This window comes from Labrus bergylta, chromosome 10 (assembly GCF_963930695.1).
Source record: "Labrus bergylta chromosome 10, fLabBer1.1, whole genome shotgun sequence".
In the NCBI taxonomy this organism is placed as follows: domain Eukaryota; kingdom Metazoa; phylum Chordata; class Actinopteri; order Labriformes; family Labridae; genus Labrus; species Labrus bergylta.
The window spans coordinates 12,336,654-12,356,318 of record NC_089204.1 but is presented as its reverse complement, the minus strand read 5'-3'; the positions used below and the strand labels follow the sequence as shown (position 1 = coordinate 12,356,318).

The following is a 19,665-nucleotide window of genomic DNA, read 5'->3' as shown; positions in this document are numbered from 1 at the left end:
ACAACCATCACCCCAAAACAAAACAAAGATCTGTGTATGGGAAAAGCCAAATCTACTGAGGCTTTCAAAATGTAGAAGACACTGCAGGAAGTTAGGAACGACATTTATACACTTGATTTTGTTTAGCAATGATGAACTTCAGAATATAAGGGGGGGGGGGGGGGGGTGAACTCACCTGTTGTTGACCACGGCAGAATGACCAAAGCGGTTGACGTCATGATGCAGCCCCGGTTTGGGGAGAACGGTCCACTCATCACAAGCTGAGGAGACACATAAAAGCAAATGAAAAAAGTTTGAACTTTAACAGGTTTTGTTTGAATGATTTATAAATGTTTCTTTTTCTCCTTTGTCATGATGCTTTGGCCCAAATATAATCACCCATTTGTAATTTGGGTTTAACATACGGTTAGTCAGTTACATTAGACAGTTCTTCAGCCTAAATTGGGGTTTTCTTAAATGCTGAATTAAGTCTCGGTCAAATCGACTTTATAATTAATTTGCTCTGGAGGTAATAGTAAAAGATGAATGATCAAAATGATCCAAGCCTTGTAATAAAGCATTCGGTGTATAATGATTATAAGATAAAATTTCAATACAGCAATATATTGATATCCTGACTGAAAACATTTTCCATTCACTGGTGTCAAAAATCAATATTTAGATTTGTTTTTTAAATGCAGCACTTACACAAGAAGAACATGCAGTGAAAAGGTGAAGGAATGAAGAAAGATAAGAGCTGACACTGACACCTAAGTGCAGGGAATTCATACATTAATCCTGCACTTCATCATTTTAGGGGAATATTGTGCTCCTCACTCAGATATTGTGATGCATCATCATATGATTGTCTTGCTATCATTTATCATATAATTGATGCATCTGGACATTATTATTTGGGGCCACATATTATGTCTCCCATTTTATCATATTATATTGTTACCCTGTGATTCTAAACACTAGTGTGTAACAAACAGAAGTGATCATACTGGACCTATACATTATCACCAGCCCATACTGGATAACATAGATCCCTATGTCATAACTTTATATGCATATATAACACAGACAGGCTTTAGTTACACATAGACAGGCTGATATCGGTCTGCAAAGAACCATGACCTAAACCAAACATCCCCAGACTAAAAACACATTTGATGGTCGATATTTTTAATCTTCTGCTGTTGTGCAAATGTACATTAGAATAGTGTTAGAGACATTATATTCCACCATTTATCGTATCATATTCATATTCATAAGGTAAATATTGGATAGACGCAAATGAGGAGGGTGGTCCCCCCCATCCTTATTTCATTAGGAGGAACTCATTGTTGTAACCTTTTCACATCAAATCACGGTTGTATGGCAAAAGTATTGTAGTGACGATAATCTATATGACTTCATATTATCCTTCATAGCAGCAAATATCATAAAGTATCTCTCAAACACGCACGCACGCACATGCACACGCACACACACACACAATTTACTTTTGGGATTTTACAACTCTCTAATGATTTAATGACCCCTATGTGATTCAATTATAATAGTTTGAAATTTACGCTGTGTTTGTGTGCGTGTTTGTGTGCATGTGTGTGTGTGTGTGTGTGTGTGTGTGTGTGTGTGTGTGTGTGTGTGTGTGTGTGTGTGTGTGTGTGTGTGTGTGTGTGTGTGTGAGAGAGAGGTACTTTATGATGTTTGCTCTATATGTGCCACTGAACCAGACGATCCCTCCCTGAATGTAAATTGAGAAGAGAGCAGATAGAGTTTGGGACCCAGGGACACCAGATTGCTAACGACCTCATCAACACCGTGCTTCTGAGCCAGAGATGCTGCACAGGACATAGTGATGAAAGGGGGGGTGGGGGGGGGGGGTCAAGATCAATGAATCCATCACTTGGGGTCAAAAGTCAGCTGTATCAATAGAACATGTCTTTAGGGACATGTTGGGTTTTGGGCTAATATAATGTATGTATACTTTACTTGACTAGTGTTTCTCAGACATGCACTGGCCTCCTACTGTAGGTGTGACAGAAAGAGCTTCCTGTCAACTTCCTGGTTTGTTATGTGACACCTTTATGATTCTTGAACTTACAACAATTCTGCTTTTTTTTCCCTTGCTATATTTTCAATACAGGGATATTAATGAAATAGACGAAAGACTTTGTCACAGTCTGAATCTTTACCATCATTTCTATGTTTATATGCAGGGTTTCCCATACCAGTCCAAAAAAATAACACTTATATTGACATTGGACAACATTCTAGCTGAAAAACACATTTTTAAAAACAAAGTACAATTTCAGCTTTTATGCTGCAACAAAAAAGACCAGGCTTCATAAATACATTATGCAAGTAAAAACTAAAATAAGGTTGTTAATAAGGCTGGGAAGAAGGTAAGAAGCTGATAGACAAACGTCTAGACAGCTCCTCTTTAACTTTACACATATTAAAGTCTGGAGACTGAATCTATGATTACCTTGTGGAATATATTTCTGGATCCTGAATTAGCACTGATGTTTTCTCAGTACCACTTTAACTATAACCTGTAAGGCACCTCTGCTTAGGAAATAACACCCTGGTAGACACTCCCAGTGTTCGCTGCTTGGAGACATCTGAACTTCATAAATGTCGGACTTTTTCAGGATAAAACAGATTTGCTTCCTGTCACATGCAACACTCAGTTTCTATTTTACTTAAAGGCTTTATATGCGATTTTAGATGTCGCCCTTGAGCACCAGCATGAAACCAAAACAACTTGCGGTACATTGTTGTGTTAGCATGCTAATGCTAGCAATCTTTATTATGCTCGTATCTTCACACTGCAGGTAAATTTACCTGAAATGAGCATGATCTAGAAACACAGTTAAGCAGTGAGTACAGCATGTTATTCTTCTCTTCTCTAGTTCCACAGTTAAACAACTTTTATTCGTGAGGGGAGGAGTCAGCCGGCTGTCCTGCCAATGTAAACAAACTGAAGATAGGACTCGGAAAACTTTGAAAGCATCACAGACAGTGGGACTCGGGTGTTACACCCATTGTAGACAGTCATAACTCACAGAGTTATTTTCAGAGGATATACTTGATTTAAATTACATTTAAGTGTGAAAAATCACATATAAAGCCTTTAATTGGAATCCTATGATAGCTATTATCAATGTAAATAATCTTGAAACATTGAATGCTTTAAAATGTTGTAATTGAAAACAATGTATTATTAAAGTTGGAATAAGTCTACATTTCCTTATAACCCCCTGCTGTTAAAGGTGTTTACTGTATATTGACAGATACAGCATGAATCTATCAGGAGGTCTGATTAGAAGATATTTCCTATATTCTGCAAAGAAGCAGCTCCACATTGTTTTTTCTTGTTAAAAGTAAAATGTTTAATACTTAAATCACAAGTTGCAGTTTACATTCCCACAGAACGATGGTGTAACTGTTTCCAGGACTAGGGATATATTTGAGATAATTGCAATATATATGCAACACAAAAAATCCCACAGCCTTAGTAAGCTAAGGGAATTTATATGAACAGGAGTGGTTGCATGGTTAATTCACATACGGGACATAATACCAGAGAATATCTCTCTTTGTGTTTCTCTGCAGAGCGTGTTTTCTCATGACAGGACAGATGAGCCCTGGCCTTTGCAAGAATGGTGGAGGGTTGCCTTGGTGACCTTTACCTTGACCTTTAACCACTAAAATCTAATAAGCATTTTGTTTAAAATGTTGATGTCTGTATTGTTGTCCTTACATTTCTGGGATGTCGCGTTAACAATAACTGGACGGAAATAAGCCTGAAAAGTGTTTTCCCGGTTCTTTATGTCACAGTGAAATTTGGTTTACACAATTCATAACACTCATGACTTCATCATTTTTATCTTATTTGACAATTACATTAAGGAATGTCCTGTATAAGGTATAAAAGCCTTGAAACATTTCTTATAAATCAGATTGACCCTGAATGTTCACCACCTTATTCTTTTAGGTTAGCCCTTGATAAAAACTTTACATTTGTGGAATATAAGAACATATTCCCTTCAGCCTTTTTTTCCAAACTAAGCTTTTTTCTTAGCATTCACAGGAACAGGATGCACAGACGAACCTAGAAACACAACCTCTCCAGTCACAGCGGCCACCGCCACAGAGGCAGAAGAAGAACTTGTGTCTGGAATCCTGTTTCAAAGGCCTTGTTTGTATCGTGAAGTTTGAAAAGTCCACCTCACCTGACCTCCAACCACAGCTCAAAACTTAAACCTGTAAATCAAATGAAAGACTACAGCTTTAGTGAACCGTACTTGGCACACACACCTTATTCGACCGCCTGGAGGCTCATGCTGCCACCAAAGAAACACAGGCTCGACAGATACTTATCAGCCATGACACACACACACACACAACAAGGGACACGCACATCAACACAGGTTTTAATTTCCTCTCAGGATATGAGAAAATCTGTGTTAATAATGCATGGTGGGACAGAGAGAGAGAGAAATCATGAGTCCAGATCATGGCGGGGGCGGTGGGGGGGGGGGGGGGGGGTGGCTGATTGACAGTTTGATTTGATCTGCACTAATGGAGGACTTGATGAAGAAGGGCGGGAGGTGGAGGAGGAGGTGGAGGAGGAGGGTTGAACTGCAGCCACAGTCTGCTCCTCCAATATATCATGCCTCTTCCAAACATGTTCCAAACAAACTCCCAGCATGCCCTGGGCTTTTGGGTGTGCTTGTGTGCGGCAGGCAGTGTGTGGGTGTGTGTCAAGTTGGAGAGGACCGTGTTTTTAATCAGAGTTCATTTTCCCCCCAAAATCTAATTAGAAGTGTGAGGGTGGCAGGGTTGAGGGGAGGGACGGGATGAGAGGGGGGGGGGGAGGGGGGGGGGGGGCTGGAGGGCGAGAGGGAGAATTAAATCCAAATGAAAAGTGCCTTCCGTGTCGACCTGAATCTAATGTGTGGCAGCAGGAGAGCAGGAGAAGCTAATAACGGCGTGTGTCGCCGCTCCAAGGTTAGTGCGGCAAAACAAAAACAAATTAGCGCTCAGAACAGCTCGAGTCACAGCGAGCGCAAAGGCAGGGAGGAGTGGAGGAACACAAATGAAGACGAAAGAAGGGACACAGAAGAGAGACTTCCACAGGTGGACCAATTCATTAGAGGAGAGGAGAGAGGAGAGAGGAGGGGGGGGGAGGAGAGGTGTAAAAAGGAGAAAAGGTTTACAAATTGCAAAAAAAATATTATAGTCTACATTCAGCGCATTATTTTATACTGGAATATATAGTGATGTTTTATTCCCAGGGTACCCTTATTCTGTGCTAAAAGTTGTATGTTCTTAAAAGTTTCATTGACAATTCTTACAGATTTTCATCCAAATGTACATCTCAGTTAGCCTAGCTTAGCATAAATAAAAAGCAGAGCAGGAACCATCACCTCCCTTCCTTCCTCCCTCCTTCCTTCCTGAGGCTCTGTTACTAGAAAGGTGGCAAGTGGACAATAAAGTTTTGCAGATCTGCATATACGAGCAGTCATGAATAGATAATGATATTTGTAAAGACAGGCCTGTGTTTGAGCAGAGTTGAGGGATGTGTAAATACATTTATTGGCCGTTTCGATGGAGTGACAAAAAGCGCACAGCAAGTAAATGGTAAACACTACAGTAAACAAATGATTTAAAGTTTATTATCTCTGATTTTGTCCTTTATTTACAGGACTGTTATCATCTTTATCCTGTAAATACTGTTATTGTCTTTATGTGAGTCTGTTCCACCATCATCAGTGATTCCTTTTCTCTCCCTAAATCCCTCCTTCATTTACTTTTCATCCCTCTCCCGCTTCGTATATATTCCTCTCTCCTGCCTTTGTTCTCTGAGGTTGCTTCTCACTGCTTTATCACTCCAATATCCTCCCTGGTATTTTTCTTGTTATTAAATCATTTACAGCAGTGAGTGACAAGAGAGATGAAAAGAGAGATGAAAAAAAGAGGGGAGAGGAGTTTGAATTCGGCCATCAATATACTCAATGAAAATGTACATACTGTATAAAATACTGTAAATACACAATGTCCCTAAAAAAATACAAATGGCTGATTGGATCCATATTTAGATAAATTGAATTAAAAAGTATTTTGTTTCAAACACTCAACAAAAAAGAAAATGTAAAAAAAAAAAAAAAAAAGGAAGAAGCTTGTTCTCTTATTTTCAAGTCAACATCCTTGAGGCTTCCTTCACAAATATAACTGTCCAGTCCAATGCTTTAGAGTGCCAATGACATCGAGCCATATATATATGACATATGACAAGAGCATTGACACTCTATAGACATGCATTAAAAGTTTAAACACAAAGCAGAATATCCATTTTATGTTTGGTCAGTAAAAAAAACAAACCAAAAAAAAGAAAAGCCTCGTTACATATTAGAACAGCAGCATCTACCCTTGCTGTGGTTTCCTACGTTAATTTCTATCTTGCCTTCTTGTGTGTGTGTGTGTGTGTGTGTGTGTGTGTGTGTGTGTGTGAGTGTGTGTGCGCGTGTGTGTGCGTGCGTGCTGTGCACACCGTGTATATGTCCATGTATTTTTAATATTCATATATTGTGATCACATTTTTATTTCTCTTTCACAAGTCATTTAATTATGTTGCTTTTAATGGGCTCTATAAATAAATTTGTCCTTTACTTTTAAAGGCAGATAAATTTAAAAGCTGGAGAAATGTACAGATTCTGTATATGTTCATAACTCTATACACAAACTGTCCTCCGAGGAAGAGTTGGTCCCTGGAACACTGTTTGAAGATAAAATGCTACTCGAGAAGTTATGGTGGAGGGCCCGCAACAGTGAAACCGTAACTCTCCTGATAGCTTTTTAGCTGCAAACAGTGTTCTAGGGACCCATTTTTTGACCCAAGGTTTGTTTATTCAGTTCACAAAATATAGCATAGAGTTGTTTCACTTCTCCAACTTTCAAATTTCACTACCAAATCTATAGTGCACCTTAAAAAAGAAAAATCCTCCTACAATTTTTTTGGAATATAAATATATGTGTAATGTAAGAGGATCCTGGAAATTTTGAAAAACAGACGTGAGAACAAATACACAGCATAAATCAAAAAAAGTGACTAATTGATGTATATGATGTCTGATGATCAAACTTTTACATGATTTCAGTGAGAATCAACTAGCGGATTAATCAGCTAACTTACAGTTGTGCATCTTTATTTCATAAGGGCGCAAATCCGCTCACACTGCTGAGGTATCAGCAATGCTTCTGCTCCTTCTTCTAAATAAATTCACCATCGTTTTGCTCCTTTCTCCACTCACGTACATCAATCTGATTTTTTTTCCCCTCCTTCTGTCTTCATTCTGTTAATCTCTCTGCTCCCTGTTGTTCCCCGCCTGTGAAGTGTTGGTGTAATCCCTCTTTTACTCTCCCTAAGCTCCCTGCTTCCCTCCACTCACTCGACTATGTCGAGGGCTGGAAACATCCCAATGCCATCTGGTATATGGTGCAACTGGGTAGACTGTGATGGGATCCTTAATCATCTGTATCCTCTCCATATACCACAGTCTCTGTGTATACCAGCACACTCCTGGTTTCTGTCTCACAGACTCTTCTGTCTGTAAAGTCAGTTGTTGTAGTTTTGGCTGTGATAAAGAAAGTTTTTCTCTTTCTCATCTTCTCTATTCACAAGATTAAAATCATTAATGGCATTTCATTAAACTTTGCTTTTAGTTTTTACGGTCCCTTGAAACACTTTGACCAAATTGTGTAGTGAATATGAACTGGGTTATGCTGTAGTTGACAATATTGAAAATGCAAAAAATGGATTGATAGGTTGCCCAAATAAGATACCAGGATTTAAACTTTATCATTATCTAGACTTATGGTTTGCCCTGCATACTTGTATAAGTGTGACACCTGAACCATTTGCATTTATTAACCTTGCTCAACATGTCGTGAAAAAAATCACCCTTGAAGTCCCCCTTGAAATAAAAAAAATAAAAAAATTCCCAGTTTTTGTTTAAGCTTATATAACATGTTCATTTACCTGCCATTATCTGCCAGATATTTTTCAAATAAGCATATTCAGTGTATTTTTACAGCAACAGAACCATATTTTCTCTGCCTGTCAAATGTTTTAAATGTCTGAAAAGCCAAACATCACAATGTCTTTGTTTATAATATCATGCAGAGGTGCATAAAGTGGGTAATATGTTGCCTTCTCTATAACTGTGTCAGGATTCAATTTACTACTTTCTAACTTCTTGAGGTCGCTCAGTGCACAGTTTGATGAGCTTTTAGATATGTTAGAGTGCGGTTTTCTCTGATGGACTACTGGTGGTCTGTTTCAGCTGCTGATCTCTTGTCTGCCTGTCCCCTGGTAGAAAGTCACAAGTCAGCTAAAATTTGTAACCCTACAATGTATGAACCATAGATTAAAAAAAAGTGTTTTTACTGTTTGCTTTGCCCTGTCAAAGGCAAGTACTTCAACTTACCTACTCACTCACTCCCAGCCAAATTAACTCATTATGTTTGGGTGTGAGGAAAAAGAGGAAAAATCTGTTTAAAATGAAGAGGAGGACCTCCTAACTTTTAGATATCAAGAGAAACTGAAGGGCTGGAACATCTGGTTTCAGCAAATAAACACAATAACTGGTCAAATATGTATACTAGGCCTACACAAACATAATGAAAAGACTCATAATGAAAAAGGACTTTTTGTCTGTTAGCTTGATACATTTGTCACATGTGTTGTATCAGTGTGCGATTATTTCAGACTTGTTCATACCGATGTCGTACGCCATGAAGTCAGCAGAAAAGCATTTGGCTCCGTTGCTTAACGAAGTGTCGTTGTGAGTGTTTCCCCCAAAAAACAGCACAGTGCCGCTCAGCAGCACCGACGAGTGGAGGTACCGCGCCAGGCCACTCTCCCCGAGGATCATCCTGTGCGCACACACACACACACACACACACACACACACACACACACACACACACACACACACACACACACACACACACACACACACACACACACACACACACACACACACACACACACGTTTAAGACAAAGATAGAGAGAAAAGAATGCAACTCAGCAGACAGACATTTTAGGAAAGTGTTAATTTGTCAGTGATTTGTGTGTGTGTGTGTGTGTGTGTGTGTGTGTGTGTGTGTGTGTGAGTGTGTGTGTGTGTGTGTGTGGGTGGGTCCACGGTGCCATGATATTGATAGCATCTGTCTGCATGTGTGACCTGGTCTGTGGTCACTGCCCTTCATACCAACTGTTCTTTCATGGAAGCGCACACACACACACACACACACACACACACACACACACACACACACACACACACACACACACACACACACCACACACACACACACACAGTGTGGGAGGTCTCTGTTTTGTGTGTGTGTCCCCTCTGAAGTCAAAGGTCACATATTGGAGAGCAACTGTGCTGACTTTCAGTGGCTTCTTCGATTACTGCAGCAGCTCTGACTTTCCTGCAGACACTTTGATATTTGACATTTGGCAGAAGAACACACTGAGCCCTTTTTATCACTAAAGACTGATAAATAAATAATAATACGATAAGTTGTTCATCCTTTACATTACTCTGTGTTGACTGAGAGGTTCAGTAAAGTAAAAACACAATATTCCACACTGACTTAAATCACTCAGAGACTCTCTAAGCTATAAAACACGTTCCTCAACTAAATCAAAGTGAGACTGAAATCGTCATCCTTCTGCTGCAAATTACCAGAAAGAAGATTTGACATGATCTAGAGCAGCAGTTCTCAACTGGTTTAGCCTAAGGACCCACCACCAACTCCTTCATGAAAACCATGACCCAGATTTCTGATATTTTTTCAACTAATTCGATATATAGTGAAAAACAGTGCAGGTTGGACCTCAGATTGTACGAAACATTTGACGGAACAAAGAGAAGAAACAAAACCAACATGTTTTAACAGTGCTCCATAGACTTTTTGACACATTTTTTTTCCAGTCACTGAAAACAGCTCTGCGACCCACTTTTGGGTCCCGACCCACTAGTTGAGAACCACTGATCTGGAGTGAATCATCAGATTTTTTTTTAGGCTTTTAGTGCCTTTAATGGAGGGATAGGATAGTGCATAGAGTTGGAAATCAGGGAGCGAGAGCGGGGAATGCGGGAAAGGAGCCACAGACGGGATTCGAACCTGGGAAGCCCGCTATAGACTATAGCCTCCATACATGAGGCGCGCATAATAACCACTGCGCAACCAGCGCCCCAGGGTTTCTCCAAAAGTAGCTTTGGAGGGCTGTGCAGTCAATCTTTCTTCAGATCAGGAATATGAAAGAGGAAGAAGAAGTTTTTACGTCATGCTTATTTGGAGAAGGTGATTCATGCTTCCATTTAATCTGGTTTGGAGTACTGCGACACTCTTTATTACCTGCCTCTGTCAGAAATCTATTACGCCTCCAGCTCCTCCAAAATAGCAGCTGTAAGACCTTTAACTAGCTCTGAACTTGGATGATCACTACTGTTTGAGCACGACTGCGCTGGCTTCCTGTTGAAAAAAATCATGTAAAAACACTGTTTGCTGATTGTCTAATAAGTACTGTATGCTGCATGCGATAATGGACCCTGAGGCTCGACTGGACTCCTCTGCCCTGAGAGACCTGTCAGGAGTTTTCTGCTGACAGACAGGTCATGATCTTTGCATAGAGCTGTAGCTGCACAGCATTTCTTAAATGCTCAGAAATGTTCCGGAGACACCTGACTCCAAAAATACATTCCACCATGAAAGTGAGAGCCACAGAGAGACAGAATAGAAGTTGATTTGTTAGAGGATGTTCTAATGTGCACACACACATACATATACGCACACCCACAGACAGACAGACAGACAGACAGCCAGACACGCACACACACTCACAGTGTGTGTCCCCTTTCAGTCATCCATCTTCCTCGGGTCACCTGAGGTCAGACCTCCTGTCTGATGTTTCTATTCTCACCCTCCTCTCCTCTTTCTGACTGAAGCTCACTGACTCTCCTCCTCTCTCTGAGTGTACATACACCTATCAAAACAATAGATCGTCACTTTCTTAATTTAATATATCCTAAATCCAACTGTATAGGCACTTTTTTTTACAAGTTTAAAGGCTAAATAACATGACATCGTACTACCGCTCATCGGCCAATTTCGTTTAAAATCTGTAGATTTTTGCCTTTGAAAGGTCGTCTCACATCAAATATCAGTGAAACAATGACTATAATGATCGTTGTTTTCAACAGTATGAGGAGATCTATCTCTTTGTTGTCAGAGGACATAAGCCCTGTATTTCAATGACAACTTCAGAGTCAGACAAAAAGTGGAATAAATAGCTTTGAAATATAGTCAGGTGTGAAAGAGAAAAGTCTAAATTATCGATATTTTCACATAACAATCTCATTTTGCTTGAAATGTATGTTATTGTTGAACTTTTTAAGATTTTCACCATCCGTCTTCATTTTTGTATTTTGTAAATCACGTTTCCCCTTTCTTTCGCTGCACATTTAATTGTTGACGTCTTCCAAAGCACATTCACTGATCTTTACTGATTGAAAGGTGCTGCATGAATTAAGTTTGATTGATGGATTTTTTTTCTTTATAGTTGTTAATGTATCAAAAACAGCTTCAGAACAGTTAAAGGAATGTCAAATCCCAAAGTCAGCTGTTTGATAAATGTAGCAGAGTTAAATTAACTAACACTGATTTATTTCTTTCATACAAAAAATCATCCATCTGACTAACTCATAATGACTGGTCTCAGTGGATGTGGATGTGAAAGCCATTTTCATTTTAGCAGGAGTGAGTGTCACTGCAGGACATCAGTACCATGATCACATGCTCTCACCATGTTTTGGTATGTACGTGGTATCTGTACATGTGATCCACCAGGCCGTATTTATTGTTGCTGAGCGCCTTGTACCCCCCGTGCAGAAACACACAGCCGCTGGCCTCATTGTACACGCTGCTGTGTCCGTAACCTCCCTGGACCACCGCGCCGCCTGCAGACACAACCTGCCACGAGTTTGACCCTGAGACACGGACGAGAGAGAGAGAGAGAGAGAGAGAGAGAGAGGTCTGATTAATGCAGTGCACTCATACAGGAGGATCAAAGTTGATCACTTAAAAAGTTTTTGATGCTTTGGCAAAAATGTTGCTTTTCACTTTTGTGCCAAAAGGCAATGCACATTTGATTCTGGAGGTGAGATAGAGCGATAGAAGAGACAAGAGGAGAGACAAGGAGAGTGAGCCAAAACGGTAAGAGAGGCCAGAGGAGATGAAAGTTTATTGAATACAAAAGTGCTCCTTCATGAAACCCAGTGTGGGGCATACTGATTAACTCAGGTGCAGAGAAATCAGAGAGGGATTACATCACTGGAGCAGTCTGGAATAAGGAAAGAGAAACAGCACGACAAAGAGTGTCTTGGAAGGAGGATTTTCAAGATAGACATAAAGTGCAGTCATCTGGACCTGTTCGCACAAATGAAGAAGTTTAGTACAAAGAACAGATAGAAAAAAAGGTGTGCATAAAAGAGTAGTTGAAGAGATATCCATTATGTAATCCTCTGAATAAAATCTGCATTAATGCTTCTATTGTATCTGGAAGATAATTCAAAAGCCATTTTCAAAAACAAAAATCAAGTTTCTGTTAAATCAAGGCGTTGAGAAACTTTTAAAATGTTGCAAAAAAAAAAAATAGTAAAGCAGATTTGTGATGAGGCCTTTAAATCATGACCTTTATTTGACTGAGCAGCTACGGAGAGACAGGAAACGTGGGCAGAGCGAGTGAGGGCGTGCACCAAATAGTGTCAGCACTTGTTGTTGAACATGAGACAAACTGTATAAGGACTGTACAGTCTCTGTTCATGGTGCTCCTGCTATACCGACTGAGCTAACCCAGCACTCCTCTATGACTTTATTCATTTTCTATTTGGTTTTACAATGAGTAGTTAAATTTACGGTTTAAATCATCAGTCAAATGATTAAAGGGTTCGAGCAATTCTAACTTTTATTGTGGTTTAATAAATAAAACCATCAATTCTATGATGTTTTAAATGGTTTTGTTATGACGTGGTTCATTAGCTGAAGAGTTAAAGAACTTTACATTAAAGAAACAAATTAGGAATGCATCAGTCTTAGAAACAAAGAAATAAAACTGTGGATAAGATGAAATTCAAAGCACCTTTTCCTTTTTTAAAGGAACTTTTTGGAGTTTATTTTGGGCTTTTTATGCCTCTATGATGAGATAGGAGAGAGGGTAGCGTCAGAAATCCAAGAGAGAGAGAGCGTGAAGTGACATGCGGGAAAGAAGCCACAGGTCGGATATGAACCCGCTCTCACTTAGAGGACTATAGCCTTCAAACATGGAGAGCGCACACACTAACCACTAGGTAGCACTCCTTAAAGGAACTTTTTGTGCAGAAATTGGTGTGGTCTTGGGCGAAAAGTTTTGCATTATCTTGAGTAGGAAGTAAAAGGAACAGTTGATATTAAAGGTCACATATTGGAACCATTGGCTGCTGGACGACCTTTCCACAAATCTTTGTTGGAATCTGTTTTGATTGTTTTGAGATATACTGCAGTGCTGAGAACCAAACAGAAGAAGAAGAAACAAACAGGACCAAAAACTGATCCTGGCGACAGGAAGAAAGAGAGACATCAGAGAAACATGGACAGGGTACAGAGAAGATCATGAAGGGAAGAAAAACAGACTGAGACAGAAGCTGATTCAACTGGCATCCAATCTGCCTGCACACTGGCTGAACTTTACAGTACAGTTTTAATCAAATACAGACTGAGTGTTCACAAATCAGCTGTGGAAAAGTGGTACTGAACTCAAAAAACAAGAAAAATACAACTGAATGAAGGTGTGTTCAGTTAGAAATGTCTCCATTACACAGTTAACCATTGACATTCGATATGTATATATTCAACTCTCAAACTGCCTGCTAAATCATTATGATTTAAATCATTGGAATAACCATTTAACAGATTTAATTGGGGTTTCCTTACGGTAATTTTTATGTATCTTATTCATGACAATTGGACAGACCTTTGACCTCCCAAATCAATGTTGTTGTTTTAATGAATCTTATTCTTTCAATCCTGGGACCACAAGAATGGGACGGTCAGACAAACTGATGGATGGCCAAAGCAGCTGCAAGCACGGATGCAGGAATCAAAACAATGGCATGGGAAGGCCGACATTTAAAAAGCAAAGATGCACCACAATTATGTACAGGAGGAATTAACACAAGAAAGTTGTGTCTGTTTCTCTGCAGAGCATTTTGATGTCAGCGGACTTTTCTCAAAACAGCAGAACCAAGAGGCTAACAACGAGGGAATATCCTCTCATCATTCTCATAGGGAACACTTTATCTCAGGCTGATAACATGTTCAAATAAAACAGAGCTAATTCAACTTCCTTCCCGGTGTTGCTTAAATATTTCAGTTGGGAGAAATTGATAGAGCTGAGGTCACAGTGACCCTGATGTTTGACGACCACAATCTAATCAAACCACCCTCAAGTCAAAGTAGAAGATTTTTGCAAAAACTAAAGATATAGCCTGCAGGCGAGATGAGATGTTGTGTTCACCAGATCCACAACCACTGTGAGAATTTCTCTGCTGTTGGGGCTTTAAAAACAGTGTCGGCTGATAAGTAATAATCCTTTTTTATAAAACCTTTTGAAGCGTCTTCATCAACTCCTCTTCAGGCCTTTCCAGACACAGAGACAGCGGATCAGGGATTTTCTGAGCTACGGTGAATCATTTGCTAACATTAGCGTGCTTCAAAACTCCTCTATGTCAACATTTTAGCTGACCTCCCCACTTCAGCTGCCCCACCAGAGGGTCCAGCTTGTTGAGGGTGGAGGGTCCAGCGGCTGGTTGATGTCCTGTCTAGAGGGACCAGGGACCCTTACTTTCCCTCTGGAGGCTGCTGATATCAACATGGCAGACTCATCGCCTCATTATGTCTGAAAAGTGACACATCATCAGCCTGGATGACTGAATCTAACTGTGAGGAAACTTAACAATGTCCCTAACAGACAACATTTCAGGGTTTCAAGCAGCTTGATTGTACAGATCACTTCTTACTGCTTCTTGATCAGGTTGGAAGTGCTGCAGCTCCACCTTTAGGCCACTATGCTTTATGATTTTGTTAAGAAAAGTTATTTAATTTCTTCCACAGATCAATTCCTCAATGAACTGTAATGCAATGAAAATGAATAATACATATTTTATATTTAGAGTCTAAAACGTCTAAGAAAAGAACACATTTGTAAATATTTAGTTGTTCAGTCTGTTCGCTTGTTCATGACCTCATTTCTCTTTAACATGTTGAAAATTAATTTTAAAATCAATTTAAATGTGATCATACAAAAATCCCCACGTCACACACCGTAGCTAACATAAATACCCAACCATGACCCCTTGTATTGTATTGTATTGTATTTCTATTTTTAAGAATCTGATTGCCCCGATTATTTGGATGATTAAGGAAACTTTAAAGATTAAGCCACATCAGGATTTAAAAAGAATTTTAAAAGAATCATGTAATGGCTTGTTGTGTTGTCAGCATTTTTGACGAAAAACATCATACACGTCATTGGACTGAGTCAGGAAAAAAAAGAAACCGAAAAAGGGGACAAAATGAGAGTCAGCAACAGACAGCAGAACAAAAGACCAGAGAAAGAAGTTAAGAAAAAAAGAAAGAGACAGTAGAAACACTGATAGAAAGGAGGGGAACAATGAGGAGAATACAAGAAAGTACATGGTCAGCTCTTATCACATCCCTGGCAGCTAATTGCTGTGAACCTGCCTCTCTGAGTGGCCATTAAATCCTTTTTCCCCTCACAGTCTACACTGCTCACTTCCTGGAATGCGCTCCCTCTGTAGCCTAATGATGCTCCCTGCACATTTACGCTGTGACAATGTCAGAGACACCGATGAAGGGAGGAAGACAAGGAGGAAGGGGAAGATGAAAGCGACGGACAGACGAGGGGAGACAAGGAAGGAGAAGGTGAAGGAGTGGGGAAGGAAGTGATGAGGAGCAAGGAGGAGAGGGGACACAGAAGGGTCAGAACCTGAGGCCTGGTGGATGAAAGGAAGAAGACAGAGGGAGGAGGAGAAGAACAAGATAGAGAAGAAAAGAGGAGGGAAATACAATGATTGGAAAAAAGGGAGAAAACAGAACAGCAGGGAGGGAATTTAGTGGATTCATTAATCACTGTCTTCTACAAGGTACTCCCACCTGATGCCACCTCCTCTTAATAATCGCATTCTGTGTGTGTGTGTGTGTGTGTGTGTGTGTGTGTGTGTGTGTGTGTGTGTGTTATTTCTGATCTACACACGTGTCAAAGATCCTGCTTCGACTTCAGCTGTGGGATACTATATTGTGCAACACTGCCATCTACTGGCCAAACAAGGGGAACCAACCATGAATATCAAAGCACATTAAAGGGCCAGAAGTACTGTATGAGGAAAGCAAACTATTACACTTTTCTGTGGGTTGAACTTCCAACACTATGGGCATTAATGTGCTGCTATAGAAATGCTATTTATTCAGGGGAGGTTTTATATCAGATGTCAGATTATTGATATTTGGCAGCAGGAAGTTGCTCCCATTAAGCCAGAGAAGTAGCCTTCAAGTTTAATCCAAATGTGTTGGATCAGGAAAAGGTCAGGGTGCTGTGCAGGACAGCTAAAGGAGAATTCAGGTATTTCTTAGACCTGGTACAAAAAAGTTTTGGAATCACTTCAACAGATCACATCAGCAGCAAAACAGAGGCTGTACTGCAGTGCCTTCTGGCAAAGGTGTCCAATCAAATCAAAGAGTTTCCACGACAAGCCTGCTTCTTTAGGACTCACAGTGTTAAAAACAAAACACTACAGAGAAAGACCTCATATTTTTTGGGTAAGATCAATTCTTTTTTATTTCTTTTTTTTTTACAGGAAACAGCAGACAAATTGCTTTCATCAGCGCCATCAGACTCATCCTTTAAGCAGCTCACTTACCTCAGTAATCACAACAGTAAATCACTCCTGCAGTGCTATTTCAGGTTTCAAAATTAATGTTGTAAAATAATGTGCAAAAAAAAAAAAAGGGGACTCTTATTCATGTCTAACTAAATTCATTTTCCTGATCATCTTTTAGAAGTTAAGACCTCGGCAGAAAACAAACTAAAAAAATAGTCTTCCCAGCGGATAGGCACCCATGTAAGGGAGCTGCAGGCTAGTCCTCCAAGAGGGCAGCCTGGGCTCAAGTCTGACCTGTGGCTGATTTCCCAGTTTATTCATTTGATTTTTTTCATTTGATTTAATGTTTCTCCTGATGTCTTACTTTTTCCACTGTTCTATCGAAGAAAGGCAAAGAGCCCAAAAATAAATATTTACCAAAAACAACAAACTTATAAAAGCTTTTAGTTACGATATGCTGTTCATGGACTCTACATTCCAAGCAGGCTGGGTGGAACCATGTTTTGATTTAACCTTGCCCCTTTTTGAACCTTGATCTTGCGGTGGCTGCTCCTAGCTTATGGAACAGTTTACCTGTTAACATCAGAACTGCCACATTCACTGAAACTTTTAAATCGCTGCTAAAAACTCTTTACACTGACCTTTAACTCAAGCCAGTTTGTGTTACTAAGTTTCGAGTGTGTTAATCTAAGATTCACCTAACAAGTAAAATAATTAGTGATTGTGTAGGTTTTTAACATGAAAAGCTTTCTAAGGAGAATATGAAGAATACAAATCATTTTTAAACACCACTTAGGCTAATATGAAATGTGAAATTCTAAAGACCTGTGTGAGTTCTGTGGAAAATGTCCCCAGCCTAAAGAGTCCCTGCTGTGATTGACATCATCACCATACATAAACCAAAGAAACAGAGTCAGCAGGTGTACTCACTGAGGTTGTACTCCTGAACTTTGTTGATGTAGCTGTAGATCGGAGAGTAGCCAAAGAAAATCAGCATCACCGGCTCTCCGTCGGCCAGCTCCACCACGTGGGCCGTGTGCCCCTCCAAGGTGTATGGCGGAGGCGGGGCGGGACTTCGTGGTGACCAGGTGCGCCTCGGGATGTTGAACACCCACAACTCGTCTGTCACGTTGGCAGATTTCCCCTCCAGCTTCCCTCCAAACATGTAGATGTCATCCTGCATGAGGTGGAGGAAAGAGATAGAGGAGGGCGTCACAAGTTGTAAAGATCTTTCTCTTAAAAAAAAAAAAAAAAAAAAAAAAGCTTTAGAAGTATGAATTCATCTGACACAAATGCTGCAAAGATATATGAAAGATGCCTTAAAGGTTCCAGCCCATTTCACCTCGACTCCTTAAATAATACAATAAACCCTTTTGAAATTAATGAGCGGTTTATGGACATATATCAAATATATCACTGACATTTTTTGTTGTCAAGGCAATTACATTTTTATTACAAGTGGAACACACAGTTTACACTGTGAATTAATTGTGTTTGTATGAAATGTGCTATAAACATAACATTTGTCTGAATTTAATTGGTCAGACTCTGGCACCTAACTGACATGTTCAGGTTTACAATAATTGAGCTACATACAGCACCTCTACTTACATTAGCTAAAGAACTAAAGGGATTAACATGACATTAAAGACAGCAGTGTTTACTTTAAGCTTCACACAGGACAAGGCCTTAAGTTTCCTGGGTTAAACTCCTGTGTTTGTTGGCACATCCAAAGCCCCCAACTGCTGCCTTTAACCAACTTTTTGAGATTGTTGTACATTTGATTTCTCCATTTTTCTTTGTTTACAGTAACTATGACCAATCAAGGCACCCAAACATGGCTATAATAAGCTGTTGTCCAGATACATTACACGTTCAACATTTTGTGCAGGGAGTCCTTGGTCAGTTTAGTTTAGCACAAGACTGGAAACAAGGGGAGACTGCTAGCCTGCCTCTGTCTCAGTGTCAGTGTCACAAAATCCAGCCAACAGCACCTTTTGAACCGCATCCATAACAGTATAACTGTATACATTATATTTAATATAAAACATGTTTTTATCAGTGCAGCCGTTCAGCTCATTATGCAGCTATCAGGTCATCAGGTGTGCTCTCTGGAGGGCAGCGGCTCAAACACAGTCGAGGAGTCTCCCAGAATAAAAATCTGAGGGGTGAGAGGTGAAACGTCTGCTGGTCTGGCTGGACGTCTCTGTTACTCCTCGAGATAAAAACATCACTTGTCTGTTTTATGCTCACGTCCCACGGGTTTCATGAGAAGGTGACAAACTACAGCAATGAGGTGACGTAATGTCTTCCATCCCTCCTCAGTTTAACCCGGAGAGTTTGTAATAAAAACTTTAGTGTACAATAAACGAGCAGAGCGTTGTCTCAAAATCTTCACCAAACACTCAGTCCGCCTCTGGATCAAATATCAACTCCATCACAGAAGAACAGAGACATCTGTCTGTATTTCCCCTCATGCTTTCCACTATTAAATCACTTTTTCCACACAATTTAAGTATTTGTCCCAGTATTGGACATTGACAGATCACTTTCTCCTCCCGACATTCCCCCTGTCTCTCTTCAGCTGTCCTATCAAAAAAAGGCAAAAATGCCCCCCCCCCCCCGACTCAAAAACAATAAAAGTATGGGTGAGTAATG

General features: G+C 40.0%; 1 protein-coding gene across 3 annotated transcripts in view; it reads right to left on the bottom strand.

Moving 5' to 3' along the window:
* The window catches only part of atrnl1a (attractin-like 1a), a 250,418-nt gene that overhangs the window by 187,670 nt on the left and 43,083 nt on the right, over positions 1-19,665 (bottom strand). For all 3 annotated transcript variants that reach the window (XM_065959689.1, XM_029278333.2, XM_065959690.1), the window contains exons 8-11: positions 17,938-18,184; positions 11,877-12,060; positions 8,777-8,931; positions 176-260 (exon numbers count right to left, since the gene is read on the bottom strand). In XM_065959689.1, coding sequence (XP_065815761.1) covers positions 176-260; positions 8,777-8,931; positions 11,877-12,060; positions 17,938-18,184 — 671 coding nt within the window. The remainder of the gene's footprint in view (positions 1-175; positions 261-8,776; positions 8,932-11,876; positions 12,061-17,937; positions 18,185-19,665) is intronic.